Here is a 22,313-nt window from a genome sequence, read left to right as displayed (position 1 = left end):
TCAGCGGGCTCCCAAGCCCCTTGGCTCGCGGCCCTGCCCCGACCATTGTCCGCACACCTCTTCCCTCCAGCTTCCGGGCCGCCGGCGAGATGATTTGCTGCAGATGACATCAGCCTCGGGCCAACGGCTGGAAAAGCGGAGGCAGCCACCGCGTGAGGATGTGCCGGGTGGTCCTTTCCTCCTCCTCTTCCTCCTCCTCCCCGGCTCCCTGCCTAGTCTCCATATAAAAGCAGCGCCGCCTCCCCGCCCTCTCTCACTCCCCGCTCCTCTCCGCCGCGCACTCTCCGCGGCGCTAGGAGAGGGCGGAGGGGGAGGCGGCGCGCGGCGCCAGAGGAGGGGGGACGCAGGGGGCGGAGCGGAGACAGCACCTTCGGAGATAATCCTTTCTCCTGCCGCAGAGGAGAGGAGCGGCCGGAGCGAGACACTTCGCCCAGGCACAGCAGCCGGCAGGATGGCGACCGTGGTGGTGGAAGCCACCGAGCCGGAGCCGTCCGGCAGCATCGCCAACCCGGCGGCGTCCACCTCGCCCAGCCTGTCGCACCGCTTCCTTGACAGCAAGTTCTACTTGCTGGTGGTCGTCGGCGAGATCGTGACCGAGGAGCACCTGCGGCGCGCCATCGGCAACATAGAGCTCGGTAAGTGGCCCCGCGCCCCCAGGGACGCGGGCTGGGAGACGCGCAAACACGACCCCACCCAGGGCGCGACGGCCACCGCGCACCTCCCGCGCGCCCCGCACCCATGCCTCTCCCCGCCACCTCTCATACTTGGTCCAGACTCTTTTCTGGGCTAATTAAGAATAATCCGAATTATTAGATATGAGACCCAGAGGGAGAGTCTCCAGTAACCTTGAGGGATCTGTCACCACGCTGGGTCCGCAGCCTCTGCTGAGTTGGCCACCGCCTCTCCCGCTAAGTGAAATGCAGGTGTCAGAGGAGCAGAGGCCACAATAAAGCCGCAACCGCAGGAGGCAGAAGGGTGGGGGAGACCTGATGCAACCACTCCTTTCAGTCCCCTTCTGGCCTCAGGAAAAGGCTGGGACCCCCCCACTGCAGACCTGGGGCCGAAGCCCCATGCGCCAGGGCCCGCGTGAGATTCAGCCTCACCACAGCTAACTCAGCCCCTGAGAAACGCCTTTTCTGATTTCAAACATCCCGATCCTTTCTTTCCTCAGAATGACTAGGCTAGTCCTAGGGCCACGCCCGCTCCCCCCCGCCCCCCCCCCCCCCCCCGCCCAGATGCTGGGATGCAGAACCGCCTGCGCTTCGCCACCAGACAGAGCCCGCCTCGCTACCGCCCCTGGGGCCTTGGCTGCAGCTCTCAGAAAGGACAATGGGACCCCAAGTTGTGGGGTGGGGCTGCTGCTTTTAGAAGTCCTAGCCCCGGGAGTGGTAGCTTGAAGGGGGTCGGTGGGGGAGACGTCAGCGGGTAGGGTCAGCTCCTTGCCTGGTGCGCGCACCAGTGGCGCGCTCTGCGGAGGCCGAATAGCGGTACGCCGGGTACCCTGGGCGGGGCCGTGAGGGTCCGGCGGGCACAGCCTCGGGCGCACAGAGAGACCCGCCCCCAGCCCCACCCGAGCTGCCGCAGTGCCCCCGGACTGCCCCCTGCACCCGCCCCCTACACTGCGGCGCCCCGGTCGGGCACGGCTGGCTGGGCGTGCGCTCCGCCCGGGCCTCGGGCTGGCGGGGGCCGCGCGCCCCCACCTCTCAGTTTGCCTGGCTTTGTTGCGCCGGGAGTCCCTGGGTGGGCAGCTCTGGTCTCTGCCTTTCCCTTTATCCCCGGCGTCCCAGCCCTCCCCTCGCCCCTGACAGAGGTCGCCGGGTCTCTCCGCAGCCCCAGCCCGCGCTCTATTCTCCTGGGGTGGTGCTGAAGCGTTTCTCCGGGAGACACCGGTTGGTGGGCGTGGTGCAGTCCGCACTGCGGTCTCTACGGCAGCCCGAGGCGGACAAAGGGCGTTCACACAGCCCTCGTTCCCCGCTCCCCCTCCCCAATAAAAGACGAAAGAAAAACCTTGTTTTAGATGAAAAAATAAATGCTTGTCATCTGCCTCTGCAGTTGGAAACGGCCACTTGTCCCCAGAACAAAAGGCTGCAGGGTGGGGACTGGAGTTGCGGACCTGGTTCTTTTGTTTAACTTTAAAGCACTTGATTTTTCCCTTTCAGCTTAAAAAAAAAAAAAAAAAGAAAAAAAAAAGAAAGAAAAAAGAAAAAGAAAAAAAATGTGAGCAGAAAGTCATGGTATTTTATTCCAAAAAAGTCAAGAACAAGAGATATTTCAATAGTGAAATGTCTTATTTGAGCATCTCAATAACCCTTTATTTTCAGACTGTAGGCCTTTGGTCTAGTCTATTCTAATTTAGTTTATTTGCACAATTTTCTCCTTGAAAAATTTTACACTTACTGATTTTGGGTGTGGCTATTGTGGGAATCAATGACTGGATTTTTTGCTTTAAAAAATTATTTGTAAGTGGCACTTATGGGAAATAGGAATATATTAGGAGGTGCTTTTCTATCTACAAAATCTTCATAACCATTCGATGTGGTGGTGCTAGGAGAAGGATCATGAACCCCGTTTTAGAGCTGGGGGCCCATAAGAGGCGAGAAGGGTAAGAGAACCGTCTCAAGGTCACAGCACTCATAAGTGACAGAAGTACCAGTGCTGCAGCGTCACTGTTTTCTGACCCTGTCATGATGTTAGTGCAGGGTTGGCTAACATCCTATGATGGGAGGAAGGTTTTAGCACAACAGTTTTCAGGACTTGCCTTTGTATGGCCATCCACTTGTGGGCAGCGCCCCATGCTGGGAGACGGTTCCGCAATCACCTTCGGACTGTAATTATCTTCCTGCTTTGTTACTCAGCTGATCATCCTTTCAGTGCCCTATTCCTCAGAGGGTTTATTCAAGCTGCATCTGTTTACGGAGAAAACAGACGCATCCATGTACTGCCATGAAGTAGGACTCCCTGCCTTTACCCGTTTTTACACTACTAGCACTTAGTAACAAAATTCAGATTTGTCTTTTTGACATTAATGTTTTTAAAAATTCGATTGAAGTGTTATATAGAGAGGAAAGGGCGCAAATCAAAGATGAGCAGCTCAACGAATTTTCACAAAACGGACACGCCTGGGTTACCCAGATCAAGAAACAGACATTACTGGAACCCCAGAAGCCCCCTTGTGTTCCCTTTGCAATAATCATCATGGCTTCCTGATTTTTAATTCCCTAATTTGGTCAGGTTTTTGCATGGAACTCCGAAATGACTGTATTGATCCCATTAAGAATCAACCAAGTGAGTGAGCAGAGCCATTTCTTTACACACCGTAGCAGTGTAAAGAGATGGCTCTCCTGCGTCCTGGGGTCTTGGCTGCAGCTCAAGATGCAGGCCCTTGCAGTGCTAAGTGAAAATCCTGCTCCCATAGCTTTTCAGACAGTCTGAGATGACTTAGCAACAGAGCAGGCTGGTCCTGTTTTCCTGTACACGACAAGCTGCTGCTTCAGCCGCCAGGTCTCAGCTGGGCCTCCTCCAGAGGCCACTGCTGTTTTTGCTTGGTGCCTTTGGGCGGTGTTGTGTGAAGCAAGATGGAGCTACTCCAGGGGAGCCAGCTCTGATGATTGTGTGTTGCAGGCTGGGAAAGCAGTTCTTCATCTGTTACTCTTTCTTCCTATTTCCCCTCCTGCCTTAACTGAGACTCTGGGTTTGGAGACCCTGGTGACTTGGATTCTTGCCATCTGATTACTGAGGACTCTCTGGAAAGCCTAGAAAATAATCTATAAATCTGTAAAGACATGGTGGTAATGCAGTAAATCAACAGGCCTGGAACGTCCCAGTGTGGATGCTTCGTAAATGCTTCTTGAATCCAGGGAAGAGAGATGGTCCCTCTTGTTTTCTCAACTATATTCGGAAAGCATAATGAAGGCTTTGGACTTGTCTCCTCCAGAGTTTGGAACAATAGTGTTTCCTCCGACTAGGCTAGCTTCATTTATTTAGTTATGCAGGAGTTTATTCCAAATCGTTTTCGCTACCACCAACTACTACTCTTTGGCACCTCCTTTTTCTCCTCCCTAATTAGCCCCCAGCATGGATTTAGCTAGTGGTTCTCATTTTCAGCAAAGTCCTGCTTCTTGGTTTTATTTTAATACATATAGTACATACATCCATGCCTTGCAAACTGAATTGTAGAACCTTGTGAAAGTTTTCATTGTTTCATTTTATTTTATTTTTAAGAAACTAAACCATATAAGGAATACTACGTGTCTGTTTAATGTTTTCAATTACCGTTAGATTGTAACTTTTCCTTTAGTTAACATTGGGAATCAGCAAGATTTGTTCCAGAAAAGATAGATGAATGTAACATCTACTGCTCTGCATTTTTAGATAAAAGTTTAGCTGATTACATTGTAACATTCTGATGTCACTTAGTTGAATGTGTTCAGTCTAAGATGGTAAGAGAATTTAAAACCCAGGAAAGATTTGGGTTTTAGTTTTCCTTTTCTTTTAGCAGGGGAAATAAGAAACCAATACCATATGTGGTGAGAATTAAATGTTAGAGAGTCTTAAATTTACTATATTTGCCTTTATACTTTTCAAATTCAAAGACAGATGGATTTCTGCTTGTACTGCTTAATTGGTGTTATCTACGACGGGCTCTGTGATCCCTTCTGAAAAACAAGCCAGTCCCCAAATTTAAGGTCATTAAATTGTTCACCTTTTCTAAGGGCTTACTTTAAAAAATAAGTTCTAACTTTTTAGACAAGCAAATAATTATAAGTCACTTCTCATTTGCTTCTATCGTAAGATGTTATCTTGGACCTAAATTATTTATTATCAATGCTTTGAAACTATGAGCTCTGTATGTAAGATATATCTTCATTACATACATATGTTATGAACATCAAGTTGCTGGCTTTAAAAAAAGAAAAAAGAGCAAATTAAAGACGAGTTCAAGGGAAAAAAATAAGAATTTTTTCCTCTGAGAAATAAAGCATTCCTAAATGTAGCATTTCCTTTATTTATGTAGTTTATGATTTCAATCTGATTTCAGACCACTTTTAGCATAGTTTTGCAAATGTAATCTTATAATTGTAGGTTAATCATTTAGGTACTTAGAAAAAATATCCAAAAGCCTGTTTTTCAGAGGGAGCAACTAAAGCCCATGAAGGAAAATCAATTTGCCAAGGGCCCAAATAACTGTCAGATAGAACCCACGTGCCATCAACATGCAATGCATAGTCATTTCATTTTGCTTTCCTCAATCTACTGTCACCTTTAGAAATATGAATTTTAGCCTTTAAATGGGAAGTGCTTTTTAAAATTGTTGGTTTCATTAAATAATCCTGTAAAATGCTTACATGATTGGTAAACTTGGAGCAATCTAGCCTAGATACACCAAGAGTACCTGACTGTTACTCATTTTTTACCCTGACTTGTTCTGTGATGACCCCTCCCTGCCTCCCTGCCCCATAACCTATTCTTTTCTCCTTTTCTCATCTGTGTATATCATGTGCATGTTAGCCTCCCTTGTGTGCACTGCTACCACCTGGGGTCAGAGAACTGAGAAGGAAAGATCTTTTGTTGCTCCCTGGTCCCAAGGAGCTCACTTTCAGGGCTAGGCAATAGCCACAGAGCAGGCCCAGATTGTTCTCAGAGATGACGGATGCCTTTTGGCTCCAGACATTGAAAGAATGGAGTTCACTGCCTCCACCTGCCTGGAGTTATTCTGTCCCCACCTGGGTAAGCCCAGAAGGGGTACAGTCTTAGAATGCTAGAGAAACAAAGCCTCTGGGAAGAGCTTGACTTGGGGCATATTGGGGTGAAATCAGAAAGAGGGCTTCCCTCCTCTCCAACAGAGGCCAGGATGACCTGCTTCTGAAAGCCTCTTCAGAACCTCTTCACCAACGCCCTAGGATGCCCTCCAGCCAGATTCAGAGAGGGGAGAAAATGGGAAGGGCCAAAGATAATTTTCTGTCCTATGAACTTTAGAGGGCTCGCTGTTGGCTCCTTGTTAGGCACAAAGGGGAGCTACATAAACCTACTAAATGCAGTATGAACCTTCGTTGACAACTACTCTTTGCCTTTACCAATATTATCCAGCAGGAGATACAAAGTAATTACAAATTATTTTATTTCTAAAATTGGTATGGAAAGTGGCCTGATTCCAAAATTTTCCTTTCCAACTAAAATAGCTGGCAAATTCATCGTAACCTTTATTTTATAAGTGGTAGTGGTGGTTGTGCATTGCTAAGAAACAATTTGGGTGGAAATTGCTCTCTTGAAAAAAGAACCCTACATTTTTAGTTTCACTGGGAGTGTAAAAATGAAAAATATTTTTATCAGCCATTTACTAGTATAATTTAAAAATTACTAAGTGGATTTATCATTTAGTACTTTTTCTATTGCTAAATTACAAATATATCAAAAATAAAATATGTATGAAAATATAAAGCAAACATTTAATTGTGTGTGTCATGACAAGTTAACTGAAGCCAAGGGAAAATGGCAAGTAACAATGTAAGAGCAAGTCTGCAGATAACCTTGGATGAAGTCATTCAAATAATGTACCAATTTAGATATTACTTAGAACAAAGACAGAAAAATTGTATGAATTTAATTTAAATGCATATGTCTCATTATTAACTTATTGACCCAGCTTGACAGGGTAGAAGACAAAGTGGAGCTCAGAGCTGGAACACAGAGAATTCAGTCAACAATACCAATTAAGCAGCTCAGACAGGAACTCGATTTTTTTGCACTAGACTAGTATATAGTGTATATGTTGAAGTAAAATATTCTAATGAATTCAGACCTCTCAACCTGTCAGGCTCCCTGTGAAACAAAAAGAACCCATTTATCATTTCTGCACTAAAAAGATCTGTGAAATCTCAACATGCCTTTCTTGTTAAAATTTAAATACTCCATTAGCCCAAATGCAAACTGAGGCTATTAATGTTTCCAGGGAGAGCCATAAAATTCTCCCTTATAATTTAACCTCTCCTTAAGCATGTTAACTCTTCCACACCTGAATTCTTCCCATTGATCATATGAGAAATTTCTGCCTTTATTTAGTGGACACACATCTATTTGAAAATATTCCTCATGGTTGAAAGGGCCTGTGGTGTGTCATCTAAAGATATTTTAGATGTGCAGTGAACTGAGTTTCCAGAATCTTTTTTTTTTTTTTGTAATATATATGTATAATCCACCTTGATTCTTTACAGGATAGGAAGACTGAATACAACATAACCTAGGGTAAATACAAATATGCCTTAAGGATCCAGTGTGTATTTAAGTAACACACTGCTATTTATTCCCCCAAGTCTGTATACATGACTAATGTCCAACAAAAATGATTAAATGACTGGGTGTTAATTTAGAGATAGTTCACCTGCTGTGTTATACCTAGAGGTTCAAGCCCTTACCTTTAGGAGGTATGCAATAAATGTTTGTTATTCTAGAGATTTGTTCCTGACTATTGAGAATGCTCTATACAAAGGTACAATGATGGATACCACACACTGGCTCCACCATGAGTAATCTGTTAGGAAAAATCTAATATATAATATGTAAACATGTAACGCGCACACACACACACACCAGAGTTCTGGGGTTCCCCAACTTTCCCTGGCTTACTCTCCAGACCTCCCTTCTATGATGCTCTCTGGGTTTCCCTCTGGGCCATCCCCTTTGGGATGGCAGGAGAGAGGAGGATGGCAGGAGGAGGAAGGAAGAGGCTAGAGAGGAGGGCATGAGCACAGGAAGCTGCCCTCATCCCACCTGTTGCCCTCCTGTACCTCTCACCCCGGATATTCCTTTCAGCCTAGGGAAAGGAAGTCTGAACTTTTGTAGAAACAGCTGATTCATGCCCCCAACTTCATAAATGTTTTATAAAGTATAAAAAGTTGCCATTTTTCTTTGCCTCTGGATAAGAAAATTGAATACAAAGAACAATTGTGAATAAAAGAGCTGCCTGCCAAGCTACTCAGGTAACAGAAAAATGCCTGGAAGGACAGACAGGCCAAGTCTCGAAGATTGAGTGGATCCACCCTGTTTATCAAAGATCACACAAATCTTGGATTAATATCCAGGGCTTGATAAACCAAAATCAAAAATGGGATGGGTAAAGGAAAGAAATTATACGTGTATACTACCATTACATCATTTTAGAAAGAAAGGCCCGTGCTTGAATGGCAGCCCCCATATATTTTCTTCGCCTTCATTCTACATTTTCTTGCCACCTACAAGTGGAGATAGTCTGTCTACAAGCTAGAGTTAGTCTGTTGGCCTGTTAGCCTCTTAAGAACTAACCTTCTTCCTGTCCTTTCTAGCCCCTCCCTGGAGTACAGCCTGTCATTTTCCTAATAACTGTTTTCTTTGACTCTTCCAGAAGAGGTGCATTTACATTTTATGAGGGGCAGAAGTTCAGTCCACACTGCTAATTATCCCTCCCTTGTGGCCTGGTGGAGAGACCTCCCTGGCCCTCCCATTTTGTGGGCACCCACTGCTAAGCCACCGAGCTCTTCAGAAAAGGAGTTCCCACATCCTCCCTGAAAGCCTGAGAAATGTTACGGTGATGTTGTCCAAACCACTCTGAAATGACTAACTGGAAGTCTCTCAACTCTCTTTCCCTCCCTAGGAATCCGATCATGGGACACAAACCTGATTGAATGCAACTTGGACCAAGAACTCAAACTTTTTGTATCTCGACACTCTGCAAGATTCTCTCCTGAAGTCCCAGGTGAGGCTTCCGCTTAGTGTTGGTCAGCCTAGAATTCCAAAGGACAAGGAGCAAGCTGGAAAGCTTTGTCTGGGGCAGCAAAAAGACTCTCTTATTGCTAAAAGGATACTTTGTATTTGTTATTATCAACTGGGTTAGCCAGCAGCCACAGTTAAGGAAGTCTCTCTAGGTTATCTCTGTGTGGGTATCTATTTTGTGGATTCTTAATGAGTTTTTAAGTTCTAGGGTTGTGTGTGTGTGTATGTATATATATAAAATATATATATACACATACAATATATATTTTATATACATTTTCAAATTTTGAATTGATATCCAGGGCTTGAAAAAGAGAGAGAAGAGAGAGTGAGAGATAGTAGAGTGTGTGTGTATCTCAACTGTACTCTGAGCTCAAGGGACTACAAACTATTTAATGTTAAATGTTAATCTTACTCAAATGAAATTATGAATACAAATTGGATGCTCCTAGGATCCCAGAACTGTCTTCCTGCAAAAGAAAAAGGAAACGTATACTGCATTTCAAAATGAAATATACATCATCATTTCATAATTGCATTATCACCTGCCATTGCATTACCACTTATCTTTCTTAGTGTGGGTAAAAGAATCTCATATTACAAACTGCTGTTAAAATAGCCTTTTTTTCAGAGATGAAAAAGAATACCAAAGAATAATTAAAGGTAAGGATGCAAAAATGTGTCATATGTGAAGATGTTCCCACTAAGCAGCCACCTCCCTGGGGCTATGCTCTGACCCGTGCCTCTGGTGCTGGCAATGTATTCATGCTGACCCATCTTGTCTTCTTCTTGTGAGCAATAACCTATATTCCTCCCATTTGGTCACATTTGGGAATTATGAGACAGAGTTTCTGGCCCATAAAGACTCCAAACCTGGAATATATTTCTCCAGACCTTTGCCATTGACCCATCAGAAATACTGTAGTGCATCTTACTTCTTGACCATCACTTGAATTTTACATAAAAGAAAGCTGTTTTCTGTCCATATGCTTTTGTTATATGACTCCTAATTTTATTGGCATTGATATAGCATCAGGAATGAGGTTCAGCCTATTTTGACTGGTTAGATAATATTCCATTAGTCTTGTATACATTGATATTTGAAACCACTTTTATAGAGTATCAGTGCCTTCATGAATCACGTTTGGCTGCAGTAATATGCCCACAGGACTGTCTCAGTGCTTCCTTTTGAGTTTAATATTAGAATAATATCCCATGCATTTCAGTTATTGAAATGCATTGTAGCTTTCAAGTATGGAATTGAGTAAATGTGCTAAGAAAAACTTAGCAAGAAATGGTTTATGAAAAGTTAAACTTGCTGCAAAGCCACATGAAAAATCAGTTTTGAAGTAACGTTGCTTTGAGAAAAAAGGAGTCCAGAAACTGTCAGACAGCATATGATTTGCTGAAGGAAAGGTACAGTATAAGGTTGTTTCTCTTGTTGTTATTTTATTGTATTTTCATCTTGAAATATCTCCATATCTTTTAAAACCATCTCACAAAAAAATAAGGGAAGTGCTGTTTTCCAACAAGTATGATTATTTCAAAATGTAAAAACTACAAGCTTTTATTTTTTCTCTGTAGGTTGTTCTGGCTTTCTTACAAGTGTTGTTTGTAAGACTACTTTTTTTTTGGTGTACAAGTCATGTGGTTCTCATTGTGTTCATTCATGTTTGGATTGACTTTATAGAGTGACAACTGCATATTGCAAAATGAAAGGCTGCAAGCATTGCTGGAGAATTAACCATTTCTAGACCCGAGACCTAGCATTGCTCTTGTGGAGTAGGAAGATCAAGTTCCCCCAAACTGTTCTCCTCTCCTTTCTCCTGCTATCACCTTCAGTAAGGATTGGCTACCTACCGAGTTTTATAGTGTTATGCTAGATGCTGTGTTTGGAGATTGACCTTTGGAAACACAGCATCTTTACCATTCTTGCCAACGCTAGAAAGGACTAATATTATGACTTTCCCTCTCAAGCCTATAAGTACACTGCACAGGCCAAAGCTCCCCGCTGGGAATTAAGCATCTAGAATAGAGCCATTATAGTAATGCTTCTGTGTGGGGAGCATAAAGATTTCCAACCAAGACTGTACGGTGATAAAAACACATGTCAGATTCTGTTTCAGATAAGTGTGTTTTAAAGAGAAGAGATGTTAGAGGATAAGAAGACGTGGAGATCACAGGATAATCACTGGATTGGGCCCAGCGAAGCCTTTAGCTTTTCCTGAAAAAACTGGGAAGGTTTTATGGGAAAATTTGAAGTCTGTTTTTAAGTAGGTCCAAGTCTAGTGGTCTCTTCCTCTCTCACTTGAAATAATGTGAAAGCTAACTCATGTACTTCAGTTCCCCTGAAATGGAATTAGCGGAACCCTTTCCTTTAGAGTTTCAATAATCTTTCATTGTTTTTCGAGACAGGGTCTCACTATGTTGCCCAGGCTGCTCTCAAACTCCTGGGCTCAAACGACCCTCCCACCTCAGCCTCCCAAGTAGCTGGGATTATAGGTGCATGCCACCACACCTGCCTCATTTCAAGAATCTTAAATTAATTTAAGGAGCAAGATGAAGGATGGATCCCCTAAAAAAAATAGAGCCAGTTTTCAGCCAGATAAAACATTGCTAAATAGCGCCTATAATATACCAGGCATTATAGGGTGCTTGGTGAGCGAGGACACTGTGAGGAACAAAACAAATACAGTCATTACCTTTATTACACTTATAGTCTTGTGAGAGGAGAAGGCATTTAGCAATCGTATACAGACCAACATAAAATCTAGCCCCCTGCATCAAATCCAGGCTTCTAACAGATTTTTGTGGGGATTGGGTTTAAAGAAACACAGAGACGGGATCTCACTATGTTGCCCAGGCTGGTCTTAAACTCCTCGGCTCTAGCAGTCCACCTGCCTTGGCCTCCCAAAGTGCTAGGATTATACGCATGAGTCACAATGCCAAGCCACGGTTTTGTTTTGTTTTAAGGCCAGCAGAGTTATAGTAAAATATTTATTGCCTTCTATGACATAAGTAAAGGGCTCAGGTCACCCATATATCTGTCTTACATTCCTGTTGGTTATGATAGCTTTTGTTGTTTTTTTTAATAGTTAGAGATCACTTGTAAAGACTGAAGGTAGCCTCACATTGCAGCTAACAGATTGTGCAAATGGCACAAGATTGATTCCTTTGTACTAGTTTACCCCTTATACTAGTTTTTAAATATGGTTTTGAGATTTGATTTGACTATTTCTTCAGGATTGTAGGTCTCACTCAAGACCACTCTGAAAGACTTAGTCATCTTCAATAATATCCTTTGAGCAGGAATCTGGAATATGAGTGCTTTCTCTACACAAGGTGGGTGGTGGGTGCCTTAGTTTCCAAGAATGTTAGTCCTGTGATCTTTAAGCCCTGTCCAACTCTGGCATACTGTAATTCTTGGAGTGGTCAGTCACTGGGTTCATCTTACTATTACTTTGCCTTACTCTTGCAGCATTGCCTTGCCTAAAGATCACTCAACAAACATTTGCTGCGTGCCCAGGGCAGGTCTCTGCTGATTTGCCTTGATGTAAAGCCATTCCTGGCCACATCTAAGCTGGCTCAAGTGAGAACAGTCATCTTGAAAGAAAAGGTTAGGTGTTCTTTTATGAACACTCTCTAATCTTACACTCAAAGGAAAGTTCAGTAGTTGAGTCTTTTCAAAATAGAGCAACAGTCTTTTGTTGTTGTTTTGAAACAGTCTTAGCTATGTCATCGCCCAGGCTGGAGTGCAGTGGTGCAGTCCCAATTCACTGCAATCTCAACCTGCTGTGCTCAAGTGATCCCCCCACCTCAACCTCCCGAGTAGCTGGGACCATAGGTGTGCACCATCACAGCCAGTTAATTTTTTGTATGTTTTGTAGAGATTGGATTTCCGCATGTTGCCCAGGCTGGTCTCAAACTCCTGAGCTCAAGCGATGTGTCTGCCTTGGCCTCCCAAACTGCTGGGATTATAGGTGTGAGCCACTGTGCCAGGCCAGAACAATGGTCTTATATTTCTTTATATTTATGATTTTAAATACTATCATAAAATTTTGATTTACCTATTATATCATATGTTTTTTGTACCCTAATCATGTTGGATGAGAATCATCTTGGACCACAGAAGGAAAGCTAGACTTACCATGCTGTACAGGGTTTATTTCATTTTCCATTGCCATTTGCTTCTTTCCCAAATTTGACTTTAGGACCATCTATGTACAGTAGTAAAGAAGGATATCTCCCAGGGGTTGTAAGAAGTGCCCCATAATTACCTGTGGTAGACAGACACCATTTCAAAACAAGCAAACAAATAAAAGCTGTTCCCAGGACAAGTGACATCAGACTGAAAATCAGTTTCAGTTTTTATTTTTTCCCATCATTTTGCCACTTTTATCTACCTATTGAAATAATGAAAACATTTTGATCATCTGACTCCTCACCAGCAGCAGCCTAGCATAATGATGAAGAGTGCAAATTCTGGAGTCAAACTGCCTTATTTGATCATAACCCCGTGTTTATTTGCTGTGTCATCTTGCACAAGTTACTTAAAACAAGGATGAAAGCTTCCACCTCATAGTTTTTTGGTTTTTTTTTTTTCTTTCTTTCTTTCTTTTTTTTTTTTTTTTTGAGATGGAGTCTCGCTGTGTCACCCAGGCTGGAGTGCAGTGGCACAATCTGGGCTCACTGCAAGCTCTGCCTCCCGGGTTCACGCCATTTTCCTCCCTCAGCCTCCCTAGTAGCTGGGACTACAGGCGCCTGCCACCACGCCTGGCTAATTTTTTTTTTTGTATTTTTAATAGAGACAGGGTTTCTCTGTGTTAGCCAGGATGTTCTCGATCTCCTGACCTCGTGATCTGCCCGCCTCAGCCTCCCAAAGTGTTGGGTTTACAGGCGTGAGCCACTGCGCCCGGCCCCACCTCATAGTTTTGATGCAGATCAAATGAATTAAAGTGTGTAAAGCTCTTAAGACAGGGCTTGTCACATGGAAACAAATGTGAACAAGTGCTGTCTCCCTTGTGGAGAATCTATTTGACTTGTATATTTGGTGATTGTTATTATCTGTGGGAAATGCTGGGTATTGATATTTGGCTGGTTTCCTTTTTGTAGGAATTTTAAATTGGTATTCAAGACGTTTCTCAGAGAAATGATTGCTTTCAGCATTCTCAGAAGGCACAGAGCTGCTGCTGATGTGTAAAGGGTGGCAACATTCTATGACTGAGCTTCTAAGGTCCTTTGGGCTTGAGAGCAAAAAGCCAGCAATGCTTTAAAGTGCTGTCTGGTAAAGCAGAGCCTGAGAGGGGGGTTGGAGACCATTTGCAAAACGGTCCTGTGGGTGCCCTCGCAAGGGCTGTCAGGGAACATGTGCACAGTCTGAGGGCTGGCCTGCTTTTTTGCTATGATAACCCATCCATGGTCACTTCCTCCATGCCGTTCTACGCTCGCTTTTCTCTTCTGCTCCCACCAATCAACAGGTGACTACAGACATTGCCAGGTTTAAGAAACAGATTTCTTGTGGTTTATTTTCTTAGCTGAATACACAGTAAGACCTTGATATATTTACATTTTGTCACTAGTTTTATAACATCTAGATCACATTCACAAAAATCATCATCAAATGTGATGGATGGTGTATATGGGCAGTTTTGTTTTAAGAACCGATGCCTTTTTCCTAGAAGATAAACAAACCACAGTTGAGCATCTTTAGATTTGTGCTGAGTGATTGCTAAAAATACCTTGCCTGGAGATTGTTTTTTTTGTTTTTTTTTTTTTTTTGGCGGAGTCTCGCTCTGTGGCCCAGGCTGGAGTGCAGTGGCCGGATCTCAGCTCACTGCAAGCTCCGCCTCCTGGGTTCACGCCAGTCTCCTGCCTCAGCCTCCCGAGTAGCTGGGACTACAGGCGCCCGCTACCTCGCCCGGCTAGATTTTTGTATTTTTTAGTAGAGACGGGGTTTCACTGTGTTAGCCAGGATGGTCTTGATCTCCTGACCTCGTGATCCGCCCGTCTCGGCCTCCCAAAGTGCTGGGATTACAGGCTTGAGCCACCGCGCCCGGCCTGAGATTGGTTTTTGATGGAGAATTAGAATCAGCCCTTTGAATTTCAGTCATGCGAATCTTCTCCCTTTGACATTAATGAGGCACGGGTTACAACTAATATTTACCAGTTGAGTGATAAGAAAATGAGAAAATACTCTTATAAAAGGTCCAAGAATATTTTAAGTCATCTTTCTCTGTCTAGACTTGTGTGTTTAGTCTGTCGTTTGTAGAATTATAGCTTAATTGTATGTGCCTAGAATACATCAACTGCTGTATGACAGGGAGTAATGAATGTGTTTTCAGCCCTGCTCCAACCTTTAAACAATAAGGCACACAAATATATGTTCCAGTGGCATTCAAGGGGCTGACTCACCCTCAGGGAACCTGCAATTTCAGAGGGAAAGCCGATTCTTTATCCTCATATTGTCTGTGGTGTTTGCGCACACCCACAGGTCTAGGTACATGTCCCCATGCCCATGAGGCTCTGCTCATCTTTCCTCATTGCACATCATGCTAGGTTATAGGAGGAATCATGGTGTGTTAGAAGAAAATGACAGAGAGCATTATTTTCGTTAAGGTAACCAGATCTCTGTTTAATATTCCTTGAGGTCATTGCTGCCTGCCTGGGAAGGAGACTCCCAATTTAATGCAAATCCCTAGCGTTTCTCCCACTTGCCCCATGCCCTGAGCCCTCCTGGCCCAGTTGCAGGGGACAGAGTGATCGGCAGCTCCTCATGCTATCTGCTCTCACCCCAGTGTTCCCATTGAGACTTTGCCACCCAAGCAGCAGACTGTCCAGTCACCCCCACCTGCATCCTTTTGTAGCAATGAAAGAGCCAGACCTTCCAAGGAGATTAGAATTTTATAGTGTACACAGCATAAGGCATAATTCCTGTGAGCTTTACATCTTGGTCAACTTTCAAATTTCAGGGTTCTTTATATCCAGATCCTCACGTACACGATGACTTTTTTCCCTTGGTGCAGGTGTGGCCAGCAGAAAGGAATAAAATGGCGTTTCACTGCCGTGTTCAGGCTTCCTCATTCCTCAGGGTAGTTAATAATGGCTCATTCAGACCACCGTAGAAATACCTATTCATCTCACTTTTTTTTTTTTTTTTTTTTTTTAAGAGTGGAAAGGATGTTTTACTCTGCTGACTGTAATGGCTCTGACGCAGTTCGTAATGGGCACTGTAAAACCACTCAGCATAGACAGGCATAGGCAGGAAGGTAGCAGAAAATTGGCTGCCTGGGCCCAGGAGCCATTTTAGGAGATGTCAATAACCCCTCCATTAAACCCAACTAAGTGCGTTCCACGACAGCTGCTAACCAAGGACAGCACCTCATGCTGAGTGTCACTGCTTTTGTCTTCATCTCTAGAGACCAAAGAGAGCTCATGATTTTTGTTAGTAGAGTTTTTTTAAAAAGGTTTTTTTTTTAAAAGTATGCAACAACAGCAAACCATCAAGCAAGCACAGTCCCTTTGCTTTTTCTGCCTGCTTTTTGGTCTTCCGGGGCAGTTTGTTTAGCTTATGGTAGCGTACTAGAAATAATGGTAGAAGATGAAGAATAAAGCATAAACTAATAGATCACTTTAAAAGTGCCAAGTAATGTTTTTGAGTGCTTATTAACAAGAAAGCAACTGTAAGGAAATATTTGGAAGAATGAAGTATTTCCCACTGTTTATAATATTTTGTTGGGAAAATAAGTCATTCACAGCTTTAAAATTCACTGTGTTGTTCAACAAAGAAAGAGAGTTTCTTTTTATTTTTTTTAATCTCTTTTTGTTTTTGACACAGGGTCTCCCTCTGTCATCCAGGCTGGAGTGCAGGGGTGCAATTATAGCTCACTGCAGCCTCTGCCTCCTGGGACGAAGCTACCCTCTTGTCTCAGCCTCTGAAATAGCTGGGACTACAAGCCTTCCACTATGCCCAGCTAATTTTTTGATTATTTTGTACAGAAGGAGTCTCGCTCTGTTGCCCAGTCTGGTCTTGAACTCCTGGCCTCAAGTGATCCTCCTGTCCCCGCTTCTCAAAGTGTTGAGATTACAGGTGTGAGTCACCCTGCCCAGCATGAGAGTTCTCTTAATTTGCAAACTGTGTATATATGTCAGAGAAAGAGAGAGAGAAAGAGAGAGAGAGTGTGTGTGCGTCTAATTCCTAAAGAAGAAAGGGGTGAGAATGGAGAGTATAATAAGCATTGCATTTTGATTGTTCAACCATGGGTTTAGTCACAATGACAAAGGTTACCCAGGTACCAGCACCCCACTCCCAGCTGCAACCCAGGACTAATTAAATGCTACCTAGGCAACGATCAAGTATCCCCAAACATCATACTCCAGGGCTTACCCCTTTTGTTTTCTCGGCTGTGATCTAAGGGTAATTTCTATTGCATGTGAAGTCAGATTTCCTTGGTCTGAGAGAAATGTGAGAAAGTAAGAGGTACTCTGGGGAAGTGCACTTAGTGCGCTGCGGGGACTGGAGAAATTAACATAAATACAAGACAATAATAATGTTATTTTAGTAAACCCTTCTAGGTTAAAGGATTGCCTATAGTCAGGACTGGTGAAATGGATGCTTATAGAAACTGCAACGAGAGTGTCTACCTATGATTAAAAAAAAAAAGTATGTAATTAGGAATGAACATTGAAAAGCTAGGGTAGTGTTTATTGAACGTGGCTCCTCTCTGCAGTTGTACCGCACCTCATTTGAAACGCTCAAGCTGAGGTTGCCTCTCAAAATTTCTGCCTTGCATTCCGGAGGAGTTAAGATGAACTATGAACATCCTGAGGACTGTCTTTGTTGTCATAGAGGAAAGTCCTCTACTCATGCACTTTACCATTAATCTGGCCGTTTGTTTCTCAGTAAAACAGGTTTTCAGTAGGAACTGTGAGTATACAAGCCACTGTTGAGCATTGTGACTCAAATTCAGATTTCTTGTTAGCATCTCACACGGATAGTGCGAGGAAAGAACAGCTATTCCCCTGAGGGAGCAACATGCTTTTAGTGCACCTGGCCCCAGGAACACTGCTCTACACAGATGTGGCTTTTTGGATCCTGAAGTATCCATCAATGGGAATGTCACATTTGGAGAAGTTATCCTTATTGCAATAAAATTAAAGATCAAATAAGTTCTGGAACCCAGGTGAGCAATGCTTTCTTAGTGCAGAGCCATTTTGAGCAGTTGTCTCTTGTGCCTTTTAAAAACCTCTCACTTGGAAGTTTTGATGTGTGAAAGATGTGAAAACTACCTAAGAGAATTCTTCCTCTTTTTGATGGAGCTCGATGCCTGTTTAGGGATGGTGTAGCAATTGCTCTTTTATCTAGAATTCCAGATAGTTTCTCAGCTCAAATACTAGGAGTTTTTGGCGGTGCAATTCAATCGAAAGTGGTATTTGGCGTGAAGTTCCAGCAGCCACACAAGAGTCTCAAGTGCCTTGTGGTTAGTTTACTATAATGTGCGTATGTGTTTGTGTGTGTGTGCTTGCATACATGAGAGAAGGAGAGAGAGAGTACCTTATCATGTTCACATCTATTGTAAAGGAGACAATCCTTTCATTCTATATGATATCTCCTTTTAGAAGGTGTCCTATTATCAGCCAGTCTGTCATTAAATATTTATGTTCCTGCAGCAAGACACAGTTCAGTTCCTAGCTCTGCAGGCCATAAGAAGACTTGTAAGTAAATCCTGTCTTCAGTTGTTTACAATTGAGTATGGAAATAAGATAACTAATGAAACAAGCCAGTCTATAATAAGTGCCAAATGAGAATTTTTCAAGGAGGTCCTTCTGTAAATTCTGTTTGTTCAGGCTATTTAAAAAAATCTATGTGCATAAAAAAGCATTAAAATAATACTATCCATGCAAATTGGGGCATAAATGCAACAGATCCTAGTGCACTGAATTCTCTTTGTGACCAGGGAATTTTGAATCCAGACTGAATTAAAATATTTCCTAGTTTGGAGCTACATTTTAGATTAAGCCCATTAATTCAATGATGAAGAGTTAGAATTGATAATTTAAGAATTCACCCTTCTGAAATCATGTGAGAACAAAACTCCTGACCTGGATGTATAAGCTTAATTTCAAGGCTGTCTTCATCTTTGAGTGCTGGAAAATTGTCCATTGGCAGACTCTAAAGTCACTAGGGAAGAGATTGTGAAAGTGAAATATTTTAAGGAAATAAATGTGAAGTAATTGTTTCACTGCCCTGAGGCTAGAATGGGCACTTTGGAGAGTCTCTGATTCAGCTGTCCCTGTGTCGGGGGAGGCAGGGAGGGGACACCAATTGCAAGCTGCTTTCCAAGACCCTCCCCGCTCCAGAGAGAGGAGGAAGCCTGACCTAGTGCCGCAGCTCTGGGCCACACCTGAGACCATCGTTGCCCATGGTGCTCCCTGAAAGTCGCTGTCAGTCTTTTCCTTTTCTGTAAAGGGATTAGGCTAGATCAGGTCATCTTAACTTTGTTCTGCCAGCCAGTAGTTCTGCAAAACATTAATAGTCAGTGGAAAATGATTTCATGGTGACATAAATTTGAAAACTGTGACATATTCAATCTAATTTTTTGAGGAGGCATAAATTATATGTACATAAACTTGTTCAATTTTGTCTAACCATACATTTCCTTAGCCTATTTGACTAGTCACTTCTATCACCACTCTCTCCCATGGATCTAGATTCCTATAGAACACAATTTGGGAAAGAATGGATTAAATGATTGCTGAGTCTCTTCCAGTTTTTTTTTTTCCATTATTCTATGAATTTTTGCTAAATTGCCTCATCACTCATATGTAGATGGGAGCTTGTCCTACTTCATTCAGCTTACAATGGCTTTTAATACAGGCTTTAAACAATCAATGAAAGAATTTCATTTAGAAAAAGCTGCCTATCCCATCCATGAGGATTCTTAATTTTAGGAAAGATGCACAGCTCTATGACACGCAGGCCGATTTCTCAGTTTTAGGGGATCTTGGCCCTTGGCTTTTCCCATCTGTTTTTACCTTACAGACAAACCAAACAAGACAAAACTTAATCATGTTTGCATAATGTCAAACACTTGCATAGAGACTATCCCCAAAGTCAACTCATGGGTGTTTTATCTTCACAATGCCAAATAGGAAATAGCTACATATGTTTCCCATTAAAAGGAGAATTTCCATGTTGGTGTCTGGTGTTGCACTAAGCCTCAGGTTAGCTGCTTATTCACAGATCTTTGGAAGGAGGCTGAAGATTGAACCTGAAGAGTTCTAGGGATTGTCTGCCGGTCGAGGGTGTTAAAAGTCCCAGGCACATTGTTTGTTATCGCTAACTGTTAAAAGTCCCAGGCACATCCTTTGTTATCGCTAACTGTTGAAAGTCCCGGGCGTATCGTTTGTTATCGCTAACTGCGGATGGCCTGCATTTTAATAAGCATGGTCAACTGTGCATATCTTGTCATGTGAACTATCAATTAGCACACCATAATTTAACAAGTTAGTACATGCAGATATGAACACCCTTGGGAAGGAAGCAATTTTCAAATCAAATTATTACTGACAGTGTACAATTTACATGCAGGTAATCATTATCAGAAAGTCATGATTATCCAGAAGGAAAAGTGATTTTTATGGTACTATATCTTATGAATGGCTATTGATTTTTAATACCTTTAAGGTAAAAACTTCAATTTGTTCCATCCCTAATTTGATCATATTTGCAAAAAAGTGTTAATTCACTCATTAAAACCTAGGCATCTGACGGGTACAACAAACCACCATAGCACGTGTATACCTGTGTAACAAACCTGTACATTCTGCACATGTATCCCAGAACTTAAAGTATGATTAAAAAAAAAGTTAAAAAACCTAGGTGTGATATGGTGCGTTTACAGCAAACCTTACCAAGTATTCTAAAATAACAGAAAGAAATAATTTATGTACAATAACAACACTAATGATAATATCTCTATAGGTAATATATGTTGGTTAATCAAATATTCTAGCTAATTGAGAGTTGCCAATAATCCCTTATGGGATTATTATTTTTCAAAGTTGTAGAATCCAATAATACAGTCATTTCTTTTATACAAACACCTCAAATTTATCTAGAATTAACTTAGAATTTCCTAAACCAAATTTATACATTAGCCCAAGATATACTTAAATTATTTATAGAAGATATGAACTTACAAATCTGTTATTTCTTCTCCCACCCAAATAGAATAATATTTTCAAAGAGAGGCTTTAAAAAAAAAAAAAAAAAAAGAGAGATTGTTCCCCTTAGGCAGATACTGCCATTTTATTGAAAGATAGGCCAAGAGATACACATTCAGGCAAGATGAGTGCACACCTTGCTACCTACTTGGAACCCAAACTCAGAACAATGGAATTGAATCTTCCTTGGAAGACTCAGGAGGAAGATCATCTCCCTGTGCTTCAGGGTCCTCATGATGAACCCTGTTGGTAATTATACTGTAAACATGAGGGTGTGCGGATTAGTAGCGATTTCTTATTACTGAAATGTTAGTGAGCAGACTATTTATTTTGAGGTGGTGTCCTCAATACTAATATGATTGTGCTTCAATATAGAACAAGGAATATCCCTGGATGTTACAGTGCTTCTGAATAAGAGTCATTGATTGCAAATATTGTTTTTAAAAAAAAAAAAAAACACTCAAAACTGCTATAGAGAAAAAAGAAAGTGTGAAAAAAGAGACCATGGCAATCTTCTAGGTTATTTGAAGGAAATATCTCAGTTTGCAAATATGCAATAGCCCACTGCATTTGCACTGTTCTTATGTACATACAGTGGGGTGCACCCACCTCTAAGTCCCAACCATTTTTTTCTTTCTACTTCCTGTATCCCCTTGCCTATGAAAACATAACTTGTATTTATTTTATTTTTTGAGACAGGGTCTCACTCTGTGCCCAGGCTGGAGTGCAGTGGCACCGCCATGGTTCACTGCAGCCTTGAACTCCTGGGCTCCAGTAATCTTCCCACCTCAGCTTCGCAAGTAGCTAGAGCTGTAGGCACATGCCAAGGCAAACAGCTAATTTTGTATTTTCGTTTTTTAATTTTTGTAGAGACAGGGCCCTGCTGTGTTGCCCAGGCTGGTCTCAATCTCCTGGCCTCAAGCAGTACTCCTGCCTTGGCCTCCCAAAGTGCTGGGATTACAGTGTAAGCTACTGCATTTGGCTGAAAATATGATTTTTAAAATAGACAATTGCCTTCTCCATTGCACCATCTCCATCCAAATAAGCTAATAAACACAAAATCCAACCAAAAGGTAAAAGAGATGAGAAGTGGGATTATTTTTAAAGGCTTAATCACTTGTGCTTTAAGATTTATCTGGAATATCTTTAGATCCTGGGAAGAGACAAGGTTGTCTATCTAATTGTGTAGCCATTTACATGTACATATGTAATTGTATGTGTGTGTGTGTATGTGTATGGCTTTGTTTTTATATTATATCAAAATATATTTCCCTTTTCAAGAAGCATTAGAAGATCCAAGTAAATAGGGCCGGGCGTGGTGGCTCATGCCTGTAATCCCAGCACTT

General features: G+C 42.4%; 1 protein-coding gene across 1 annotated transcript in view; it reads left to right on the top strand.

Moving 5' to 3' along the window:
• The first annotated feature begins 451 nt into the window (after positions 1–451).
• Positions 452–22,313, top strand: part of LOC105475177 (microtubule associated protein 1B) — a 104,044-nt gene continuing 82,182 nt past the window's right edge. Inside the window, exons 1-2 of the mRNA XM_011730211.3 lie at positions 452–635; positions 8,627–8,728. Coding sequence (XP_011728513.3) covers positions 452–635; positions 8,627–8,728 — 286 coding nt within the window. The remainder of the gene's footprint in view (positions 636–8,626; positions 8,729–22,313) is intronic.

This window comes from Macaca nemestrina, chromosome 6 (assembly GCF_043159975.1).
Source record: "Macaca nemestrina isolate mMacNem1 chromosome 6, mMacNem.hap1, whole genome shotgun sequence".
NCBI lineage: Eukaryota > Metazoa > Chordata > Mammalia > Primates > Cercopithecidae > Macaca > Macaca nemestrina.
The sequence above is the reverse complement of the archived record's forward strand: the minus strand, read 5'-3'. Positions and strand labels throughout refer to the sequence as shown.